The sequence below is a fragment of the Nycticebus coucang genome, chromosome 1 (assembly GCF_027406575.1).
Source record: "Nycticebus coucang isolate mNycCou1 chromosome 1, mNycCou1.pri, whole genome shotgun sequence".
Classification (NCBI taxonomy): Eukaryota; Metazoa; Chordata; class Mammalia; order Primates; family Lorisidae; genus Nycticebus; species Nycticebus coucang.
In genome coordinates, this window is record NC_069780.1 from 72,788,743 (window position 1) to 72,810,869 (window position 22,127).

Here is a 22,127-nt window from a genome sequence, read left to right on the forward strand (position 1 = left end):
TTCAAATCCCCTGCCCAGCCTGCGATGGGATCCCTTGTTTTTTTCTTGCTGATGCGTTTGAGTTCTCTGTGGATTCTGGTTATTAAACCTTTGTCAGAGATATACCCTGCAAATATCTTCTCCCATTCTGAGGGCTGTCTGCTTGCTCTGCTTACTGTGTTTTTAGCTGTGCAGAAGCTTTTTAGCTTGATCAAGTCCCAGTAGTGTATTTTTGAAGCTGCTTCAATTGCCCGGGGGGTTCTCCTCATGAAATACTCACCCAGACCAATTTCTTCAAGGGTTTTCCCTGCATTCTCCTCTAGTATTTTTATAGTTTCATGTCTTAAGTTTAAATCTTTAATCCAATGAGAGTCTATCTTAGTTAATGGTGAAAGGTGTGGGTCCAATTTCAGTCTTCTGCAGGTTGCCAGCCAGTTCACCCAGCACCATTTGTTAAATAGGGAATCTTTTCCCCACTGAATGTTTTTAATTGGCTTGTCAAAAATCAAATAGCGGTAAGTAGCTGGATTCATCTCTTGGTTCTCTATTCTGTTCCAGATATCTACTTCTCTGTTTTTGTGCCAATACCATGCTGTTTTGATCACTATCGATTTGTAGTAAAGTCTGAGGTCTGGTAGTGTGATTCCTCCTGTTTTGTTTTTGTTTCTGAGTAATGTCTTGTCTATTCGAGGTTTTTTCTGATTCCATATAAAACGAAGTAATGTTTTTTCAAGATCTTTAAAATATGACAGTGGAGCTTTAATAGGGAGTGCGTTGAAATTATATATTGCTTTGGGTAGTATGGACATTTTGATAATGTTGATTCTTCCTAGCCATGAGCATGGTATGTTTTTCCATTTGTTAACATTTTCAGCTATTTCTTTTCTTAGAGTTTCATAGTTCTCTTTATAGAGATCTTTCACGTCTTTTGTTAGGTAAATTCCCAAATATTTCATCTTCTTTGGCACTACTGTGAATGGGATAGAGTCCTTAACTGCTTTTTCAATTTGACTGTTGTTGGTGTATATAAAGGCTACCGATTTATGAATGTTGATTTTGTAACCTGAGACGCTGCTGTATTCCTTGATCACTTCTAGGAGTTTTGTAGTAGAGTCCCTAGTGTTTTCCAGATACACAATCATATCATCTGTGAAGAGCGAGAGTTTGATCTCTTCTGACCCTATATGGATACCCTTGATCGCCTTTTCTTCCCTAATTGCGGTGGCTAAAACTTCCATTACAATGTTGAAAAGCAATGGAGACAATGGGCAGCCTTGTCTGGTTCCTGATCTGAGTGGAAATGATTCCAATTTAACTCCATTCAATATGATATTGGCTGTGGGTTTGCTGTAGATAGCCTCTATCAGTTTAAGAAAAGTCCCTTCTAGACCAATTTTCTTGAGTGTTCTGATCATGAAGGGATGCTGGATATTATCAAAAGCTTTTTCTGCATCAATTGAGAGAATCATATGGTCTTTGTTTTTTAATTTGTTTATGTGCTGAATTACATTTATAGATTTACGTATATTGAACCAGCCTTGCGACCCTGGGATAAAACTGATTTGGTCATGATGTATAATTTGTTTGATGTGTTGCTGGATTCTGTTTGTTAGGATCTTGTTGAATATTTTTGCATCTATATTCATTAGTGATATTGGTCTATAATTTTCTTTTCTTGTTGGGTCTTTTCCTGGTTTGGGGATCAGGGTGATGTTTGCTTCATAGAACGTGTTGGGTAGTCTTCCTTCTTTTTCTACATTTTGGAACAGGTTGAGTAATATAGGTACTAATTCCTCTTTAAAGGTTTGGTAGAATTCTGACATGAAACCATCTGGTCCCGGGCTTTTCTTTTTAGGGAGGTTTTGTATAGTTGATGCTATTTCTGAACTTGATATGGGTCTGTTCAACATTTCCACTTGATTCTGGTTAAGTCTTGGAAGGTGGCGTGCTTCCAAGTATCGGTCTATTTCCTTCAGATTTTCATATTTCTGAGAATAAAGTTTCTTGTAATATTCATTAAGGATTTTTTGGATTTCTGATGAGTCTGTGGTTATTTCGTCTTTGTTGTTTCTGATTGATGATATTAGAGATTTTACTCTTTTTTTCCTGATTAGGTTGGCCAGAGGTTTATCTATTTTATTGACCTTTTCAAAAAACCAGCTTTTTGATTTATTGATCCGTTGTATTATTCTTTTGTTTTCAATTTCATTTAATTCTGCTCTAATTTTGGTTATTTCTTTTCTTCTACTGGGTTTGGGGTTGGAATGTTCTTCCTTTTCCAGTTGCGTGAGATGTCCCATTAAGTTGTTAACTTCCTCTCTTTCCGTTCTCTTGAGGAAGGCTTGCAGTGCTATAAATTTCCCTCTTAGAACTGCCTTTGCAGTGTCCCAGAGGTTCTGATAGTTTGTGTCTTCATTGTCGTTTTGTTCCAAAAAATTGGTGATTTCTTTCTTAATCTCATCTCTGACCCAGCTATCATTCAGCATAAGGTTATTTAACTTCCATGTTTTTGTATGGGTATGCAGATTCCTGTTGTTACTCAATTCAAGTTTTATTCCATGATGGTCCGAGAAGATGCATGGAATAATTTCTATTCCTTTAAATTTACTGAGGTTAGACTTGTGACCTAAAATGTGATCAATTTTGGAGTAAGTTCCGTGGGCTGATGAGAAGTATGTGTATTCAGTTTTGTTGGGATGAAATGTTCTGTAGATGTCTGCTAAATCTAAATATTGGATGGTTAGGTTTAAATCTAAGATTTCTTTGCTCAGCTTTTTTCTGGAGGATCGCCAAGGGAGTGTTGAAATCTCCCAATGATTATGGAGCTGGAGGAAATCAAGTTACTCATGTCTGTTAGAGTTTCTCTTATAAATTGCGGTGCATTCTGGTTGGGTGCATAGATATTAATAATTGAGATCTCATCATGAAAAATAACTTCTTTTAGGATTCTTACCACACATGTAAGACATTGGATATTTGGATTTTGTTAATTTTTGGAATTGGAGAAACATTTTTACTCATACATACAGTAATTTTTCATTAATAAAGATTGTAAATTAAATAATTTATAATGTTTTTTACCTTCAACAGTTTAGTTTCCATATAGTTAAAAATTCTTTATGACAAATTGGCTCACATTTATGACACTTTATGACAAGTGACATATTTGGCTCATATATATATATACATATATATACTATCTCAAATGAAAGCTTCTATTTAAAATAGTGCATATAATATTCCACTTAAAAAAATGACTAATGTGGCTCAGCACCTGTAGCTCAGTGAGTAGGGCACCAGCCACATAAACCGAGGCTGTCAGGTTTGAGCCCAGCCTGGGCCTGCTAAACAACAATAACAACTGCAACCAAAAAATAGATGGGCATTGTGTGGCAGGTGTCTGTAGTCCCAGCTACTTGGGACTATTAGAAATAAAAAATGGCATTATAAAAAACCTACAGTGTTGTATCAGCCACAAATTCTACAAATTTATTCATTACTCATTTTTTTTTTTGAGACAGAGTCTCACTATGTCATCCTCTGTAGAGTGCTGTGGCGTCACAACTCACAGCAACCTCAAATTCTTGGGCTCAAGCGATTCTCTTGCCTCAGCCTCCCAAGTGTTTTTTCACAACATAAAGAACCACCTCCCATCTCACTCCTTATCCCTTGACACACACATACACACCCTAGTTCACTTATTTTGTTGTTCAAAATTTTATATATCTCATATTCTTAAGTCAGGTCATAACCTAATGGAAAATATGCATTGACCCCACTATAGAGCCCCTCTCATGTTGTTTTCATTAATTTTTTATTAATTTTCTTCTGGCAGCATTATATAACAAAAAGTTGTCAATACTCTATTTTCTCAAACAAAAGCCAGAAATGAAATATAGACATTGTCATAATGGGGTCTGAACTTTTGAATCTTGTAGTATTTTCACCCAAAAAGTTGGAGAAAAAAATATTTTAGAACACCAAATTTTAGCATTTTCATTTTTTCTTTGATTATATATGACCAATCCCCAGTATGTACCTAAGAAACACTTACGACAATAATATCAATCTAATTTTTACAGGGATTAAAATATTTTCTTCAAGATTTGATGCATATATTAAACTTTGTGGAAAATTTTAGAATACGAAGAAAGGAATTTATTTGAAATGATATCATTGAAAATATAAAATCAACAACTTTATGCACAATTGTAACTGACAGGCTTTTCATGTCTTTTTACTATTCCCTAAGATGAATTTTCTTTTTTTTTTTTTTTTATTGTTGGGGATTCATTGAGGGTACAATAAGCCAGTTACACTGATTGCAATTGTTAGGTAAAGTCCCTCTTGCAATCATGTCTTGCCCCCATAAAATGTGACACACACTAAGGCCCCACCCTCCTCCCTCCATCCTTCTTTTCTGATTCAGAGTAGTAGGACTTCTTGATAAAACTTTCATAGTCCACTACATAAATGCAAGGAAATCAGTGTAATTTTTAGATGTATCACTCTTTAAAAGTTATCTCCTCAGTGAAGGTCAATTTTCAGATTTTAATGTAAAGAAAAACTATGGAAATAGTTTAAACAATGTTATGAAAGATTTTAACTCCCTGTAAAGTTCTGGAGATGTTATTAGGTGCTGAGTGGGGGTTAGAATAACTAATTAGATCGGGCTAGGATGCCCCTTTTCTGGGCAGCCTTGCATTGCAGTGTTTCTTATCATTCATTCCCTGAATGACTTAGTTGATGAGGTTGAACTGGGCTAAGTTATCTTAATGCTCCAAATTCATACATAAACACATCTGGAATCTTCCCTCAGGCGCTGGCCGGTCCAGAGTCCCTATGCACTGTTCACAGTCCCATCACTCACCTTCCCTCTCAGCGGCCTCGGCCCTGGTCAGGTAGTGGTAGAAGTGATCCAGTTTATCAGGCTGCTCCTCTAGGGGCTTCTGCAACCAGCTGAGGGACCTGAGTCTTGCAGCCTCTCTCAGCTCATCCCACTGTTCCATCAGAGCGAAGAGCTCGGTGAAGGACTTGTGATAACCATCTCGCAGCATGTCCACACAGATGTTCTTCTTGTACGAGTTCCTGTAACTGGGAAAAAGAATCAGAACACTCAAACCTTTATTTTAATCCTTGCAGTCTTCATGGTGTATTCATTCTCTCATAATTAAAGATTGAATCGTGTTGCCTTTTTTCCCCTCAGTGGTAGTGCTGAAAACTATCAAGAGATCTTCGCCCAAACACTTATAATTGAACAACTTCAGTTTAATGAAAGATGCCCAGAGCTATCTAAATACAATAATTTTAATGAAATTGCATTATAAACATATCAGTTCTAGATGTGTGCTTCCTTTGATAAGGACAAATAAGCTAGTTGACAGACAATACTCAAAAATACTGACACCAGCCTCTCACTAAAAAAACTCCAAAAACCCAAACAAAAAAACCCCAACAAGCCAAGCAAAAACCAAACATGCCACTTAATACGAAAAAACAATGTACTCTTTGTATTAGGTAGTTTTACTGCATGTTATGGAAATTCATCATTTGTTAATTCACACAGAAAATGTTGATCATAGTCTATCACTAAATATGTTTTAAACATAAGCTTCAGTTAGAATTAAGTTAATGGTTTGTTAGATTAATAATTCTCTTCTAACTTCAATCAAATGCAAGGAGATAAAGTGGCAAATGAATATTCACTCAACAAACAGCTATTGAGCTTCTTAGTAAATGTCAGGCACTTAAACCAAATAGGTTCAATGCTTTTGTGAAGTTTGTATTCTAACAGGAGAAAACAACCAACAAATAAACAATTGATAAATAATTACAAATGATGAAAACTTGTATACAGATAATAAACGGGATTATGGGATAAAAGCTGTGTGGTGGCCATTACTATGCAAAACAAACAATTACATGCCAAAAGATATAGCTTTATATTAATTATGTTATATTTCATTTTTTTTTTTTTTTTTGTAGAGACAGAGTCTCACTTTATGGCCCTCGGTAGAGTGCCGTGGCCTCACACAGCTCACAGTAATCTCCAACTCCTGGGCTTAAGCGATTCTCTTGCCTCAGCCTCCTGAGTAGCTGGGACTACAGGCGCCCGCTATTTTTTGGTTGCAGTGTGGCCGGGGCCAGATTTGAACCTGTCACCCTCGGTATATGGGGCCGGCGCCCTACCGACTGAGCCACAGGCGCCGCCCTATATTTCATTTTTTAAAAAGGAGACAATTATATACTTAAAACAACTGACATGATATGATACTACTGGCAATAAAAATTTAGTGTGGGGTGGAAACAGCCCAGAACTAGTCAGAATATCTGAGCTTCAGCCCAGATTTACCTAATCTCCCTGGAACTAATTTCTTCTCATCTGTAAAATATATGTATTAATATATGCTGTACCTACATCACGAGATTCTTCTAGGAACCAAATGAAATTATGTATGTAACAACTCTGGGAAATGTAAGATCCTGCACTTCTGGTTTTCAACTCTTAGCTATGCATTAGATTTACATAACAAGTTTAAAAAACAAGCAAAAGATAAAGCAAAACTGAACTAAAATGCCCAAATTCCATCTGCCAAGAGTTTCTCATCCAGTGAATTAGCTTAGGTGTAGAAGAAAATAAATTAAAAGCAGTGAGCAGGAGAGTGGTGAGGGATGAAATTTGAAACAAACAAACAAAAAATGCAGGGCTCAGATCATGAAGAGACCTCATGGAAAAGAAGTGGTGAGAAGTCTGGACTCCAAGCTAGGAGGGAGATAGAGCCAATGGACAGTTAAGAGTTGGGGAACTGACACAATGAAACCGCACTTCAGAAAACCATCTGCAAGGAGTGTCCCAGCCAAACTGCAACCTTCCCCCATCCCGCAGCCAGACTGTCACAGGACTAGCTCAAAACAAAAATCAAGAAATTCCTAGGTCAAAAAATTAAAAGCCACTATTTAGTATGAGAGGAAGAAATATTTGAAACAGGGAAGAGAAAAGGAATAGCAGTTTTCACTCATCCTTGCCCTCCAGTTGAGACAGAGGAGGGGAGTGTGGAGAACAAGGCAGCTAGAAGCCGTGTGAGGCCATATCCTCAGCCCCTCCCCTCTCCAGTCAAATGCCGGAGGAGGGCAGGGAGGAGAACAAGAACCACCATCCTGTGCAATCCGGGGGGATCCATCAGCAGGAACATTTGTGTCTAGCTTCCATCTGTAATTGCTGAAAGCAGGAGGATGACCAGTATCTCCCTCCTCACCTCCCCTGCACAGGGCATGGAAAGGGCCAAAAGTCACTGAGTAGGCTTTCTAGGCAGAAAGGATCAGAATTAGCCCTGTAATTTCCCACAGCCCTTGAATGCCACAATATTCCAGTGGGCTCCATGTGTGACCCAAAAGTTGCTGTAAAGAGAGGGCTGATACACATCTGTCACAATGTCACCTCGGTATGGCAAGGGGATGTGTGTTAAAGGCTGTCATGGGCTGCCTGCTGAAGGGCGAAGGGGGATGCAGCTCCGACTCTGAGATGAGCAGCACTGGGAAGCCCCTGATGGGGGCAGGCCAGCACATCCCCAGAGCTGGCAGAATAAAGATGGATCAAGTGCATGAGAGATTCACTAGGAGAAAAAGTGCTTCACAGTGCCATGAAAAGACAGAGGTTTCTATATGTTTCCTAAAGGTAGGCACCTGAGGACCTTGGTTTAGTGGCCTGGTAAGTTCAAGACCCACATCTCTGGGATCGTCTTGACCTTTTCCCCTGCTGTACCCCTGTTGGTAGCTACAAGGCTGCCACAGCTCTAGCCATCATGTCCACATTCAAGGAAAGAAGAAAGGGCAAAGTGGGATGGCATTGGCTGTGTCTTGCTCTCTTTGGGGAAAAAACAAAAATATTCCTGCAACTACTAGTGGGTTTCTGCTTTCCCACTGGCCAGAACTGTGTTTCATGCCCTACCCTCCTTTCTGCAAGGAATCTGGTAAAACAAACAGCCGTCCTCCCCTTGGGCACATTACTGCCCAAAACAAAACTGGAGTTATGTTAGCAAAGAAGAGGGAGTAATGGATATTGGATAGGCAAACACAGTGACAACTTACAAGATCCCAGTTCAAGATCTCAAAGTAAATGCTGCTGTCTGCCCACCCCAGGGTTGTCAGATAAAATGCAAGATGCCCAGTTAAATTTGAATGTCAGATAAACAGCTAAGAGTCTTTTAGTATTAGCAAGTCACAGATGTTGCATGGAACATACCTTATATTGTTAATTTTTAAGTTTCTTATTTTTGAACCTCAGATTGAACTGTATGTCTTATATTTTTATTTGTTGAATCTAGTAACTCCACTCCCCTGCAGCACCCCCACCGGTGTGATGCTGTCTCTACAGAGGACAAGAGGGTAAGGGGAAGAGGCTTTAAAAACTTGAATAACCTGAAAACTTGCCGAATTGGACTGACTTTAACTGAGAGTGACAAGACTAGATTTTTACACTAGGGAGGATCAAGGCTCAGGGCCAGGAATTAAAATGAAGTTATAAAAAAAATAAAGACTTTCAATTTAGTATTCTTGAGTCTGTGACTCTGAAATTCATACCTGATCCAAGAGGGGGGATGGGAGGAGGGCGAACCTGGAAGCAGAGGGAAGAGATGGAGACTCTGGTGGTCATGGAGAGGGGAGGTATCTGGGCCAGGAACAGGGCAGCAGGGCGAGAGTAGGACAATAGAAGTGGATGGATTCAAACATCATTAGGAAATTAGAAAAAAAAAACAAACTATGACCAGGTGATTCGATGGATGCCAAGGGTGAAGGAGATGGAGGAAGGAGGATGACGACCAGGTTTGGGGGTCGGGTAATTGGTAATTTGTTAAAGAGGAGAACACCAAAAGCTGAACAGGTTAGGGAAGATCACGAATTGAGTTGGGATAACTTCAGGTTGAGGAGCCTGAGGGGACATCCAAGTGGTAGCGTAGAAGGCAGCTGGGCGGCTGGCGCAGGGGCCTCGGAGGACAAGGGGCTGGAAATCTATCCTGGCCACCTTTGTGTGTTTATGCCTTGGCTGCCTGCATGTCTTCCTATCAGTGAAAAAGGCATGCTAGGGCAAAAATCAAGACAATGATAAATAGATACAAATGAAAACATGGACTTTAAAGAATTAAAGTCAACGCTAGGTAGGGTAGGTAGGAGGCAGTCTCAGCTCCAGTGCAACTGGGACAGAAATTCAGAAAATCACTCTCTGGACATTATCTGTCCACACAGCGTCTAGCTCCACTTTTATGGGGGTGGGGTGGGGTGGGCAGTACCCCCAAAATACTTTTGGAAATTATCAATCCCATGTTGTGTGTAGTCTTGGTGCAACCAGAATTCACTAGCCAGGACTCCCTTGCCATTGGGTGGAATAGTGACCCAAATTAAGCCAACTGGTCTCTCCCAGCATTTTGATACCCGGAGGCCAGCAACACAAGGGCATGGTAGCAAGTTGCTGAAGTTCCAATCATCTGGCAGCAAGGTCTTGACAAGACTCTCAAGTTGTTTTTCCTACCCGTGTACGTATGTTCTAGCGGCCAGGGTCTGGCTTTTTTCTTCTGCTCTAGGTTATCCTCTAAATTCCCCTAGCTACCTAAAATCCTTTCAATAAAATCATTTCCATTTAATTTAGTCAGAATCAGTTTCTGCTGCTTGGGATCATAGAACACTAAGTGATTCAGAAAGGGCTGGACCAAAATTATTTCCAAGATATCTTTCAGGCTCACAGCACCCATGAAATATAACTAATATCATTTTTTTAAATTTCTAGTAATTTTTTAAAAGATCATTCTTTACAGAAGATATTACCCATAGAAATGTATTTAAATATGCACGTGTAATGATGATGACATTCTATTTTATTCACATACTTGTGTGCACACACATGCATACAAGCTATGCCCTCACTACAGTGTCACTACTAATATTTGAGGGAATAAAAGAACAATTGCAGCAATTACTAAATAGATTCCCATTTAACTTCTCATAGATAATGTGAGTTATTTCTTTTAACAAGAAAATCTTCATTTATTAAAAAGAACTGGCTATCTAGAAATAAAAATATACATCAATTGCTACCACTGCATTTTAATTTCTCAGGTTTATGTCTCATAACAGAGGACCATGGGTCAAGTTCACTTACTTTATGGAACGGAGTATTTTTAAAACACACATAGAAATAGAAGCAAAACAAAATCCATTATTTCATTTGGCCATAAAATGTTTAGTCTTTGGTTTAATTTGCACATTATGACACTTATGAATATCAGTCCAGATTAAAAAATACTGTTTTCATGCATCGGAAGAAGTGTCTTGACTTGAAGCCACTACAGTGTATGAAAATTGAGAATTCTGGTAAAACTTACGGAGAGATTTAATATAATGGAAACTGAGGTAGTTTGCCTGACCCCCCCCGACCCCCAAAACAAAAATGCCATTCACAAAGGCAAAAGTTGTGACATTCATGGACATACGAAATATCTGTAAATCTGAATCCTAGGGGACCTTTGCTTCAGCAGATATCTGAGGCCGTAGTGGGATAAGGGATGCATCTTGAGAAGAATGAATTTAAGAATGTAATTAAGTAGTCGTACATTTCATATGGGTTTTATTGACATTTAAAGTTATTATTTAATGGAGATTTTGTTCAATTTACCTTTATGTCAAAATCTCCCCCCAAAATTAGAGATTAAAAAAAAAAAAACAACTAGAAACTGACAGTAAAACTGAACAACGATTTGACATGACTCCTTCGGAGCTGGATGCGTGGTGATGCCGAGAAAGGGGAATTTACTGCTAAACAGCCAGGGACATAGTATATCGTTTTAAAATTCTACCTTAAACTATTTAGAATAGCTACTATTTATAGAGCATCCACAATGTGTCAGGCACTATGTAGACATCATTTTGAACTGGCACAATACCTCTATAAAGTACTACTTCCATTTTTACAAATAAAAAGAAAACTCTTTTCAGTGAGGTTGTGAATTGCCCACAGCCATACAAATTAATAAGGGGCAGAGTTGGAATCCACGCCCAGCTCTCTCCGGTTGCAAATTTTGAATTCTTTCCTCTTCCCCACGCTGTCTCTTACCATAGCACGGTCTGTTGCTTTTTCTTGTCCTTCTCCACACAATGTTCTGTTTGTTTGCACTGATTGTTTAGGGATTTGTCATAATTTGACAATTACAATGTAACTCTGGTTTGGGAGTCGTTCTCTCCTGGTAATCCAGGTTTATGTTGGATTGGCAAAGAGATTAGTATCATTCTGTGGCCGCCCCAGAGAATCCATCTCCTTAAATTAGGGAGCAGACAGCCAGGAGCATCCACGAAAAGCAAATTAAACACAAACGGTGCCAAGAAAATGTATACATATTTTAAGAAAGGAAAAAACTGTATTAAAATTGTAACAGTATACGCCAATAACATTAAGTTGTATATTGTATCCTGAACCTCCTGCAATTGCAGAAGTCAAATGCGACTTGCTTATTATAATTTTAATACCGTTTTTTCCTTTCTTAAAATGTGTATACTTTTTTCTGTCACCCTTTGCAGATGTGATTCCCTCTCAAGGCATAAAGTATAACAGGAAAAACACTGATGAAAGCAAACATTTAACAGGATAAAAAGATGAATAGATGGAATGAATAAATATGATAACTTATTTTGCTCTCTTGGCATCTAAACTAATATATCTAATGACTAATATAAATGTCCTTTGGCAGGTCTTTATGTTAATTATTAGGTGAACTTTAGAAGTAAAGGCATTACCACCTATTCAAATATGTGATTAATATATTTAACATATTTTTTCATAGGATGAACTGAAATTATGATACCAAGAGGAAGTTTCAAATTCACTAAAATATTTCAAAAGCAGTTCAATGAAAATAAAATATGATCATAAGATTATTTAATATGGCAAAGATAAACTCGAGACATACATAATATTGAATCAAAAGTAATGATAATACTTTTATTTTATTAAGTTAATATTTATAAGTCACTAGTGGCTTATCTACGTGTCAGTTATAGCAGTCCCACATTCATATTGTAGGGATAAATGTTATTGGAATCACCTACGGGATAATTACATTGACTTAAATTAATACTTAAGTAGCCTCAGCTAATATAATTTCCTTGGAATAAAATGAAGCACTATCTTTACCCACACTTTCCAGTGTAGGCAGATATTATGTAAACTTTAATTAAATGGAAAAAAGTCTTTCTTGACATACACATACTAACTGATAAAAATCATATAAGTTACTTGAATATGCTTTCTAGTTTTTTGTAAAGAGGGTAATTTTTTCCCCCAAAAGCTAACATAATAAACAGCATTTCTCTAGTCACATAAGTGTATAACGAGAGAGAAGTTAGAAAAAAGAAAAAGGTGCTTCAAATGACTTTACTTTAAAAATGTAATTACAATGAAAACTAAAAACATTTTTCTTAATTTTACACATTTAGGTTTTTAACAATTATTAGTCATAATGTTGATTAATAATGATTAAGAATTACACTGTCATTACTCATACATATATGTGTATAGTAATGAACATTGGAGAGTTAAGAATTTTGGAATTCTTTATTTCCTATGTACTTCAAAATGAATCAAGGAAAAAAAAATCAAGGAAAAAAGTTTCAATATGAAAAGGCCTTTTTAAATTTAAAGGATTTCCAATGAGTTGACTGGTCTCTGGGGGCATCTACTGGAAATTTAGCAAACTGCAGTTACATCATGTAAATTTGATAACTTGCATTATCCATCCTAATATAGATATTATTTTAATTGATATGCAAATAAGTTGACACTCAAAGAAGATAAATGTAAAGTTATGCACGGTATTCTATCTCATCCATCTGGTAACAACAAAACATGTAGCCGTCTATGAGATCAATTAGCAAATATTCAACTGTTAAAAATGTAAATAGGGCAGGTGGTGTATCAGAAATTAACATTTTTCTAATCACCAAATTTTCATAGTTGGGAAAATGAGAAAGATATTTTAGAGGTAAACACACATACATTTAATGAATAATTGTTATTAATCCAAGTAATATGCATATAAATCTACTTTTAAATTATGATGTTTTCTCTAATACAAATTTATTTTGCATTGCAGTAAGCCACCAATCATAAATAACTGGATTATTATTGTTTATTTTCTATATCACATAATTTAACCATTACAAGGTATCTCAAAAAAGAGAATTTATTATACTTAGATCAAGAGAATCTATCTTATTATAATTAGTCATTAAAATGAACATTATTATCTATTTCTCCTAAACATTTCAGAAACTCCTTAAAGAATAATCAGCATATAATGAATATAATACAATAATTGCAGCTTATGTACAGCATAACATACATTTTAATAAAAAAGCTCTCCTTACAATATGATTGCAGTTATGACTAATCATTTTAGTAAGAATTTTAATATCATAACCATTACAACAATCTTGATATTCTTTGCAAAATGTCTAAGTTATATTTGCTTCAAGAGAAAATAAAATAATTTTGAAAGTATAAATATTATGCTATATTTATATTGTACCCTTACATGCTTTAGATATTACTACAATTTTATTTAAGACTCTTCTTACAAAGATTGAAATATGTTACATTTTAATTTCCTGGAGAAACACAATAATGCATGCATTGTGTTTAATGAAAATTTCATTAAAATTGCTATTCAGATAATTGTGATATCACCTTTAATAGTATAAATTCAAAAAAGTAATCAAGATAAAAATGTTACCAATAAATCAGAATATAAATATTAATCTAGTAGGATTGTGTTGTTTCAGTTTAGATTTAGATTCAGTTTAGACAGTGGGACTAAACTGATAATTTAAAAATAAATAAAACCTACCCTCTAGGATAGTATGGAATAGAATTTTTATGCAATTATCTAAACAGCTATAAGTTTACTAATTTTGCATCTTTAGCAAAAACTGTAACATGTGCTAAGTTTTGGTGTATATTTTTGAAAAATGCAAATTTTATTATCTAATAATAAAAGTTGGAAAGCATAGTCAGACTTTTAACATTTTAAAAGCATGTATATATATGTATGTATACGTGTGTGAGCATATATATAGTACATAAATTGAAAAAATAGCATTTATTTAACCCAAGCTCAACCTTTAATTCTTTTTAAAAAATCGAATAATAATAACAATTAAGCAATAAAGTTTACCTCACAGTATTTTATAAATAGTACTATTACTAATACAACTCTTTCAATGAATATTTAAAATACTTAAAATTTGATCAGCAAAAATTCTCTTTTTTTTTTTTTTTTTTTTTTTTATTGTTGGGGATTCATTGAGGGTACAATAAGCCAGGTTACACTGATTGCAATTGTTAGGTAAAGTCCCTCTTGCAATCATGTCTTGCCCCCATAAAGTGTGACACACACCAAGGCCCCACCCACCTCCCTCCTTCCCTCTTTCTGTTTCCCCCCCCATAACCATAATTGTCATTAATTGTCCTCATATCAAAATTGAGTACATAGGATTCATGCTTCTCCATTCTTGTGATGCTTTACTAAGAATAATATCTTCCACGTCCATCCAGGTTAATACGAAGGATGTAAAGTCTACGGCCATACCACCCTGAACGCGCCCGATCTCGTCTGATCTCGGAAGCTAAGCAGGGTCGGGCCTGGTTAGTACTTGGATGGGAGCAAAAATTCTCTTAATGCAATAAGAATTCATTTCAACACGGGTGATTTTTATCTTAAGATATATGAAATATTTGTGTAGAATGTCACAAAAATTATTTCATAGATTCAGTTTTTTTGAACCAATGTTTTGCATTAAAGGCAGTCATTTTTTCTCTGATCAACAAATGTTTATAAATTAAGTAGAATTTTTACTGATGATTCTTACCAGATAACACAGAAAAGCATGGTTATTTAGCAGACAGTACAGGACTATAACCCTTACAATAACTTTAAATAATTTCCTCAATAATATCAAGGCATTTTTTATGTGTAACACTCTATTAAAAATGACTTACTCAAGCAATTCCAATTTAATCAAATATTTGAAGTATAGCTATTAACATCAATCAGCAATGAATATGCAGTTCATCAGACAATATAAAATTTAACCAAAAAATATTTACTCACATAGCTGTCACATAGCATTTTAGTATCATTCATTTTCTTTATTAATAAAATCTCAAACCTAAACGTATTTTTAAAAATTTTTTCTGCAGAAGAAAATCTTCTCATATGACATTAATTACAATTAAAAATTTTATGAAGCCTTCTTATTTTCAAACTCCTTGTGGATATTTCAAACATTTTTGCAAATAAAAATGTTTTAAGCCAAACAGTAGACATGAAAAGATATGACATTGAGTGTCATTGTTAAGAAAGAATTTTTCAGGGGAAGTATTTCAACACTTGAGTCCAAATACCTTCGATTAAATGAGGCAATCAAATGGCTTCTAGTTCTTCTTTTTCAAATTACACTGAACTTTCAACTATCAGAAAACTGAAAATTCAAGCCTGAAAATAATCTTAGTTTTTAAATTGAGTTATAATAATAAAGAAATTTGAATAAGTAATATATTCTGATATAGTCTGTTCCCTAAAATAATACGAAACCTAACAAAAGGACAAAAAAACAAAAAAATGAACTTCATAACATGTACCTACGAATGAATTCCAAACACATGTTAACATGATCACACTAGCTCATTAACTGAATACTTTTGCCTAAATTCATATTTATAATTTTTACTGACATAAAATGCCATAGAATATAAATTCACTCTGCTTTTTTGAGACATAATTCAGCGATATCCTCCAAATTTACTGAAATTCTGTAATTTAGCAATTTTTGCCTCAAATAGTATCGTTTACATTTTTTCTTTCAGTTCTCTGTATATCACATAAATAAAAGAATTATCAATTTTCCTTATAAATTTAGTGAAATATCACATTTCAAACTTTTAGTAAAAATGGAAAGCTGGAAAATATAAAGACCAAACTTAATAAAAACAAGTTGTATTATAAAGAAAACTTCAGCTCACTGTGTTCTTTTTTTACTCAAGTATGTCATACATTTTATCTTTGCAAGAGTTTGACGAGTTTTGCAAGTAAAATTCTGTTTCCTCTACACTTGCTAATAGTCATGAGAATCTGTAGTTTGCACCTTCCCATTAAAAATGTATTGTATTTTTTTGAAATTATTCACCCCGCCTTTTATCCAGATCATGTCTTTGAAAGGAGGAAGTAGATAATAAATGGAATAATTCATGATTTCCCATTAAATATGAAACTTTCTTTTGCAGAGTTTAGAAAATGAAGTTCTACATAATGTACAAAAGTTGATTAGAACTTTTTTTAACCTTTTCAAGAAGAAAACCTACCACATTAAACAACTGTACAAGAAGCTTTCTTTGGGAAAAGTCAAACAATTGATTCTTACACCTATAGCTTTGTGATACATGTTCTAATGTTCCCGCCAAACAATATATCCACTTATAATATTTAAGATGTATTAAAATTATGGCAATAAAAATAGCATACATTGAAATATATACAGGACAAGTACTTAAGAGAAATGTCACATGTTTAAAATACAAGGGAAAAATCATGTAAATTAAAAATGAAAACATTATTCATGCTCTTTTCAGCAATGGAACAGGAAAGAATGTAAAGGTAAATAACAAAAACTGCATGTATATTTCTCTTATTGTGACATTTCTTCTAGTGAGGTAATGATATTTTGTCGTAAGAAAAAGACTGCACACTTACAAAGCTTCTCTTTTATAAAACATTCATTGGTACTCACTTAACTACACTCTTATCCTCCCTTTCTTTTGTATAAAATTAAAAATAATTAAAACCAAATGATTCTTAGGTTCATTCCAGCTCTATATCTATATATGTAAATATTCTATCTTTCTTAGGTGAGAAATCTGTATGATTTACCTTAAAAGAACCGTCACGTTCTGTTTAAGGGCAGTAGTTGATCTCATTTCATCTTTGGGTTTTTATAGTTCATCATTTCACTAAACATATTTTAATCTTTCCTATATCAAAAAAGTAAGAATATATTTTCTCCTATCCATCTTGATTGCTTAAAAAATAACTACCAAACTATAAGTGATGTAAGGACTCTTTCCTATCGTAGGCTCTTTAACGGCTGTTACTAAAAAGGTGTGCACTGCACATACGAACAGTGAAGCCAGAATTTCTCACAGACTATTTGTATGCCATAATCAAACTTTCAGACTGTAAAAACTAAACGAATAAAACAAAAAGTAAATTGATCATTCTGATGCTTTGGGCAGACAACACCTGTATATAAATCTATGTATAAATACCTTGTCTTTCAGGATATCATATCAATTTTATTGCAACTCTCTGAAATATTTGAGTAACTACTAGTTATAGTTAAGAACATAGGATTAGAAAATCAAGTATGTGCTTTAATAAGGATATGGTAAGAACAAAAGGAAGTATTTGTGGGAAGATGATATAAAAAAAGAATAGATACATAGTAGGCAGAGAGGATTTGTCATGATTTTGTAGTCTTATATAGTAGTGCAAATGCCAACAGATGGAAAGCTTGCATAACACCACTAATATTAGCCAAGATACAATTCAGGCAGAATAAATTAAAGGCAATAAGAATATCAGAGATTCATAAATAGGCTAATCTACTGAAAAAGATAGCAGATAGGAAAATATGCACCTAACATAGCTTTAAAATATATAAATTTAACAGAATAGTGAGAAATTGATTTTAAATTTTTTTTCAGGACTTTACAGATAAAGTAAAAGGAAAATATTTGAATAACAACAGCCTAGCTGTTGTTAACAACAGCTAATTTTTATTATTATATGCTTGATTGAAATAGCAGGCTCAAGCTAATTATTTGATTCTGGTAGGTTTTTCTGTATAGAATTAATTGCCAAACAAATAGAAAATATATGAGTATGCTTATTTTTCAGACATAGAAGGGATATTTATAAAATTTGACCAATCACTAGCCATATCAGAAATTTCACAAATAGATATCACACAGGGCACATTCACTAAGCGTTAGTAAAGATTCACTCCCCAACCCTGCATCACCCTCTCAAAGGAAAAAAAAAAATATTTACCTGGAAATTTACAAATGTATTTCTATTTTATTCATTGCCTGAAGGCGAAACCACTATGAAAATACTTACACATTTAGACTTGAAAGATAAAAAATGCCTACTTATCAAGTCCTGGGAGAAGAAGTCATCATGGTATTGAAAAGGAAGCTGATGAATTTAAGTGCATTTGTTGAAAAACAACAGCAAGTGTTACATGTGAAGAAGCTAGCTTTCAACTTGGGTTGTTGGTGGAAAAATCCTAACAAAATCAACATAATGAAATAAACTCAAATAAAAAAAACAGGTAAGAAAATATCCAAGGTAAATTCATAAAATAATAAGTCAAAGGACAAAAAAAAAAACATAAAACAAACAAACAAAAAAAACCTGGTTACATGAAAAGACAAAAATATTTGAAAGTATAATCAAGAAAAACAAAACAGATGTCACCAAAAACAGTACCAGAAATGAAAAAGTCTTCTATTATAATTACAGCAACAGCTAACTTTTATTATTATATGCTTAATGATGTGTGAGACGCTGTTCTCTATACTTCACAATTATTCTACTTAACCTTTACATTTCTTATGAGATAGATACTGTTATTGTTATCTACATTTTATAGAGAAGGAAACTGTGGATTAAGAATTTAATTAACATGGCAAAGATCACACACCTGTGAGTAAGAGAGCTGCACTACCCATCCAGGCAGTCTAATTCTAGAGACCTTATTATTACCCATCATTATATTTACTCCCAGATATATATAAAATATTTCAATAGATATGGAAGAGATTTAAACCTTCTTAGAAAATGTCACATTAAAATTTTATTGCAATAAATATAAAATTCTAAATAATCACTTACTAAAATAATACCAGTTATCAAAACAGGCTGTGTAAGATTGAGGAGACCAGTTGTAATAGATGGCCTACTTCTACTCCCTTTGCCCTGAGCCTCACTCCCACCAAAGGAGAAAAGCAACTTGGTTTTCCAAGGACTTCTACCAAACTTTGACTAATAAGAAATTTCCATCTCATCCAAACTATTACAGACCACTGAGAAAGGTACAAATGGTTTCATTTTATAAAATCACAAAGTACAGAACAAGAAAATAAAAATCACAGCTTAATACCATGAGGATTTAGGTGCAAAATCCATGCATGCGCGCACACGCACACACAAACACCAGGAAAAAAAAAACTTAACAAAAATCGTAATGATGAAGTAGCTTTAACTCAGAATTGCAATAATAGTTCAAAATAAGAAAATCTAATAACTTTATAATAATCTTAGTAGATGCTAGAAAATTATTTAATAAAGTTCGCAAGGCATTCGTGATTAAGGAAAGTAGAAACTAAAAAAAAATAAAAATTCTATATCTTGGTAATGTGAATATAACAAAAACCTATGGCGAGAAGTTTTCTGATTGGGATACTTGAGAACTGTTTCCCCTAAGGTCAGGAAAGAGAAGGGACGCTGCTGTCACTGCTATTATTTAACACCATCGAAACCGGAGGTTCTTGTTACGGTGAGACTCAATATTTTAACAATACCAATTCTCCTAAAATAATGTATAAACTCAGTGTAATTCCAATTAAAAAAAAACACAATGATATTTTCCCAACTCCTGACAATTCTAAATTTCATACAAAACAGTTAATATACAAGGAAAACTTGATTGGGAGAAGGAAGGAGACTATTAGACATACAAATGTATTTTTTAACCATATTAATAAAAAGAGTTGTGATGCTTATACAGGAAAAGGCAAATAAATCAATAAAACCAAATATATATTTGGAATTTAAATAAAAATGGCATTTTAATTGAGGGGAAAGCTTTTAGGACAGGTGATTTACAAATATTGTTATTTTTTTCCTATTAATACTTTTATATAATACAGGGAAAATAGGTATATAGCATATGCTATACACCTATTTTACATTACCTTTCTACATTTAATAGTATACTTAAATGCATTTAATTATCAGTTTCCTAATCATTTCCTTAACGCTAATACGTGTGATTAATTTATATTAACATTATCATAAAGATCTTTCATCTGCTTAATCATATTTTACCATGCCAATTTTGTGGACATTTACTTTGGACTTCTGGGTTTCTCTTGATAAGCCAATTTTTTTTGTCATTATGAAGTGTCACAATTTATCCATAGCGATATTCTGCTTTCTAAAAGCACATTTCTGAAAATTTTGAGTTCTCCAATTTTTTTCCCCTCCTTTCTCATCATGCTAAAATGTATGACTTTTTGTACTTCTGTACTGTCATTTCAAACATGGAAAGGACATAGCTTTAGCCATTCAGCTTTGTCTTGACCTTGAAGCGGAAAAACCTTCAGCCAAACTAACCTGCAGACAATTCCCTCTCTTATCCAACAATATTTCTTTCGCTACTTCATTATAGAATAAGATACTGTTTCACACAAGCTTAAGGAGGAAGATTTCATGGAAATCTGAATCAGGATTTTAGAACTGAATCCTTATAGCTGCAAAGTTGGGGGAAAGTTCCAGATCCAGGCAGTCCTGGCAATTCTGGAGGAATCTGAAAATGGATCTCTAATGTATGTCACCCGTTTTCTTCTAGCTTATTCACTCCATCCTCTGTCTGAGCTATGTTTTCTACCTCATTGTTTCTCTTTCTTTATAACAAAAGATTATGTTGGTCAAAGTACTTACCCTCTTTAGCCTTGGTCTCTGGGAGTAATAACATGGGCTATTGCTCACAGGACTATTGTGAGGATCACATAAAACAGAGAAGAGCACATGGCATTCATTTATTTTACCTGTTGCTATCATGCTTAAAATAAAACTTGGTCAAGAAATGTAACATTTATAATAAGCTGTCTAAATAATGATTTTATTGTTCACTAAGTGTTCAAAGGTCTATTATAATGCCCCATTTTTCTTGTATAAGGTCATATGATAAATTTCTTTTGGAATTTAGTATCAGGGAAATAGCCAGTCTCTCTTGAAGAACTAATGTAGGTTTTGTCATTAGGTCGTGAGAATTCCATGGTTCATTATAATTTCTTTTTGCCTAGTCTGCCCAGAAGTTGATGGTGAAACAACATGCTCTCATGGCAACTTTCTTTCTAGTAATTCTAGTGGAATTTACTTCTTTTTTATTTGCCTTTCATTTCTATTTATAATCTGACAGCTGTGCAGTACAAAGTATTAACTTTAAGTTTCTCTAATCCATTCTACAAAGAAAGTAAGCACGAAAAAGAGTGTTATTTCATGTTAAGGTGAATAAAACACAGGCCCTGCTTTCAAAGACTCCCTGTCTAGAGCAAAGTCCATTCCTTATGGTAACTCACAGCATGACATTTATGTTGCCATTCAACACACACATGCACGCACACATACGCACACAACGAATATATCTAAATATATGAAATGAAAGTTTAAAAGCTCCAACATGCACAATGTTTCAGTCTCTTTAGAAATATTAAATCAATTAATTCTCATAACCATTCTAAGAAACTAGCCCTGTTATTATTATCCCTATTTTTTCAGATGAGGAAACTGAGGGACAGGACGGTGAAGTAACATATCCACAGTTAATCAGTTACTTTGTTAGTGTGTGCAAAGCTGAGATTTGAGTCCAGGGAGTCTGGTTTTCAAAGCCATGCTCTATGCCATTATACCTGGCAGTTTCCCAGTAGTCAGCCTTCCTCTGTGCAATGCACTCTTTTCTATTCTATTTTTACGAGACTCTGTTTCCACTTTTTAAATGCTGGCCATGATCCCAAAACTAGTAGGTCACAATCACCACCTACTAATGACTCGCAACCTATATTTCACTAAACGTAATAAAGAGGGGAAAATAAAACACTTGGACATGATTGTAAATGGTTGTTAAGAGAGAATTCAAACAGAAGCTCTGAACTCTACCACGTGGGTGAAGATGGATCAAAAGAGGCCTCACAGAGTGAGAAATAATTAAACAGACCTTGGAAGAGAAATAAAAACTTACCAAGTACACAAGCAGAGCATATGTAC

At 34.5% G+C, this 22,127-nt stretch overlaps 1 protein-coding gene across 3 annotated transcripts in view; it reads right to left on the minus strand.

Annotated features, from left to right (window-relative positions):
• The window catches only part of TTC29 (tetratricopeptide repeat domain 29), a 248,458-nt gene that overhangs the window by 198,267 nt on the left and 28,064 nt on the right, over nucleotides 1–22,127 (minus strand). For 2 of the 3 annotated variants that reach the window (XM_053595489.1, XM_053595481.1), the window contains one exon: nucleotides 4,850–5,073. In XM_053595489.1, coding sequence (XP_053451464.1) covers nucleotides 4,850–5,073 — 224 coding nt within the window. The remainder of the gene's footprint in view (nucleotides 1–4,849; nucleotides 5,074–22,127) is intronic. The other variant, XM_053595498.1, reaches the window with a different exon arrangement.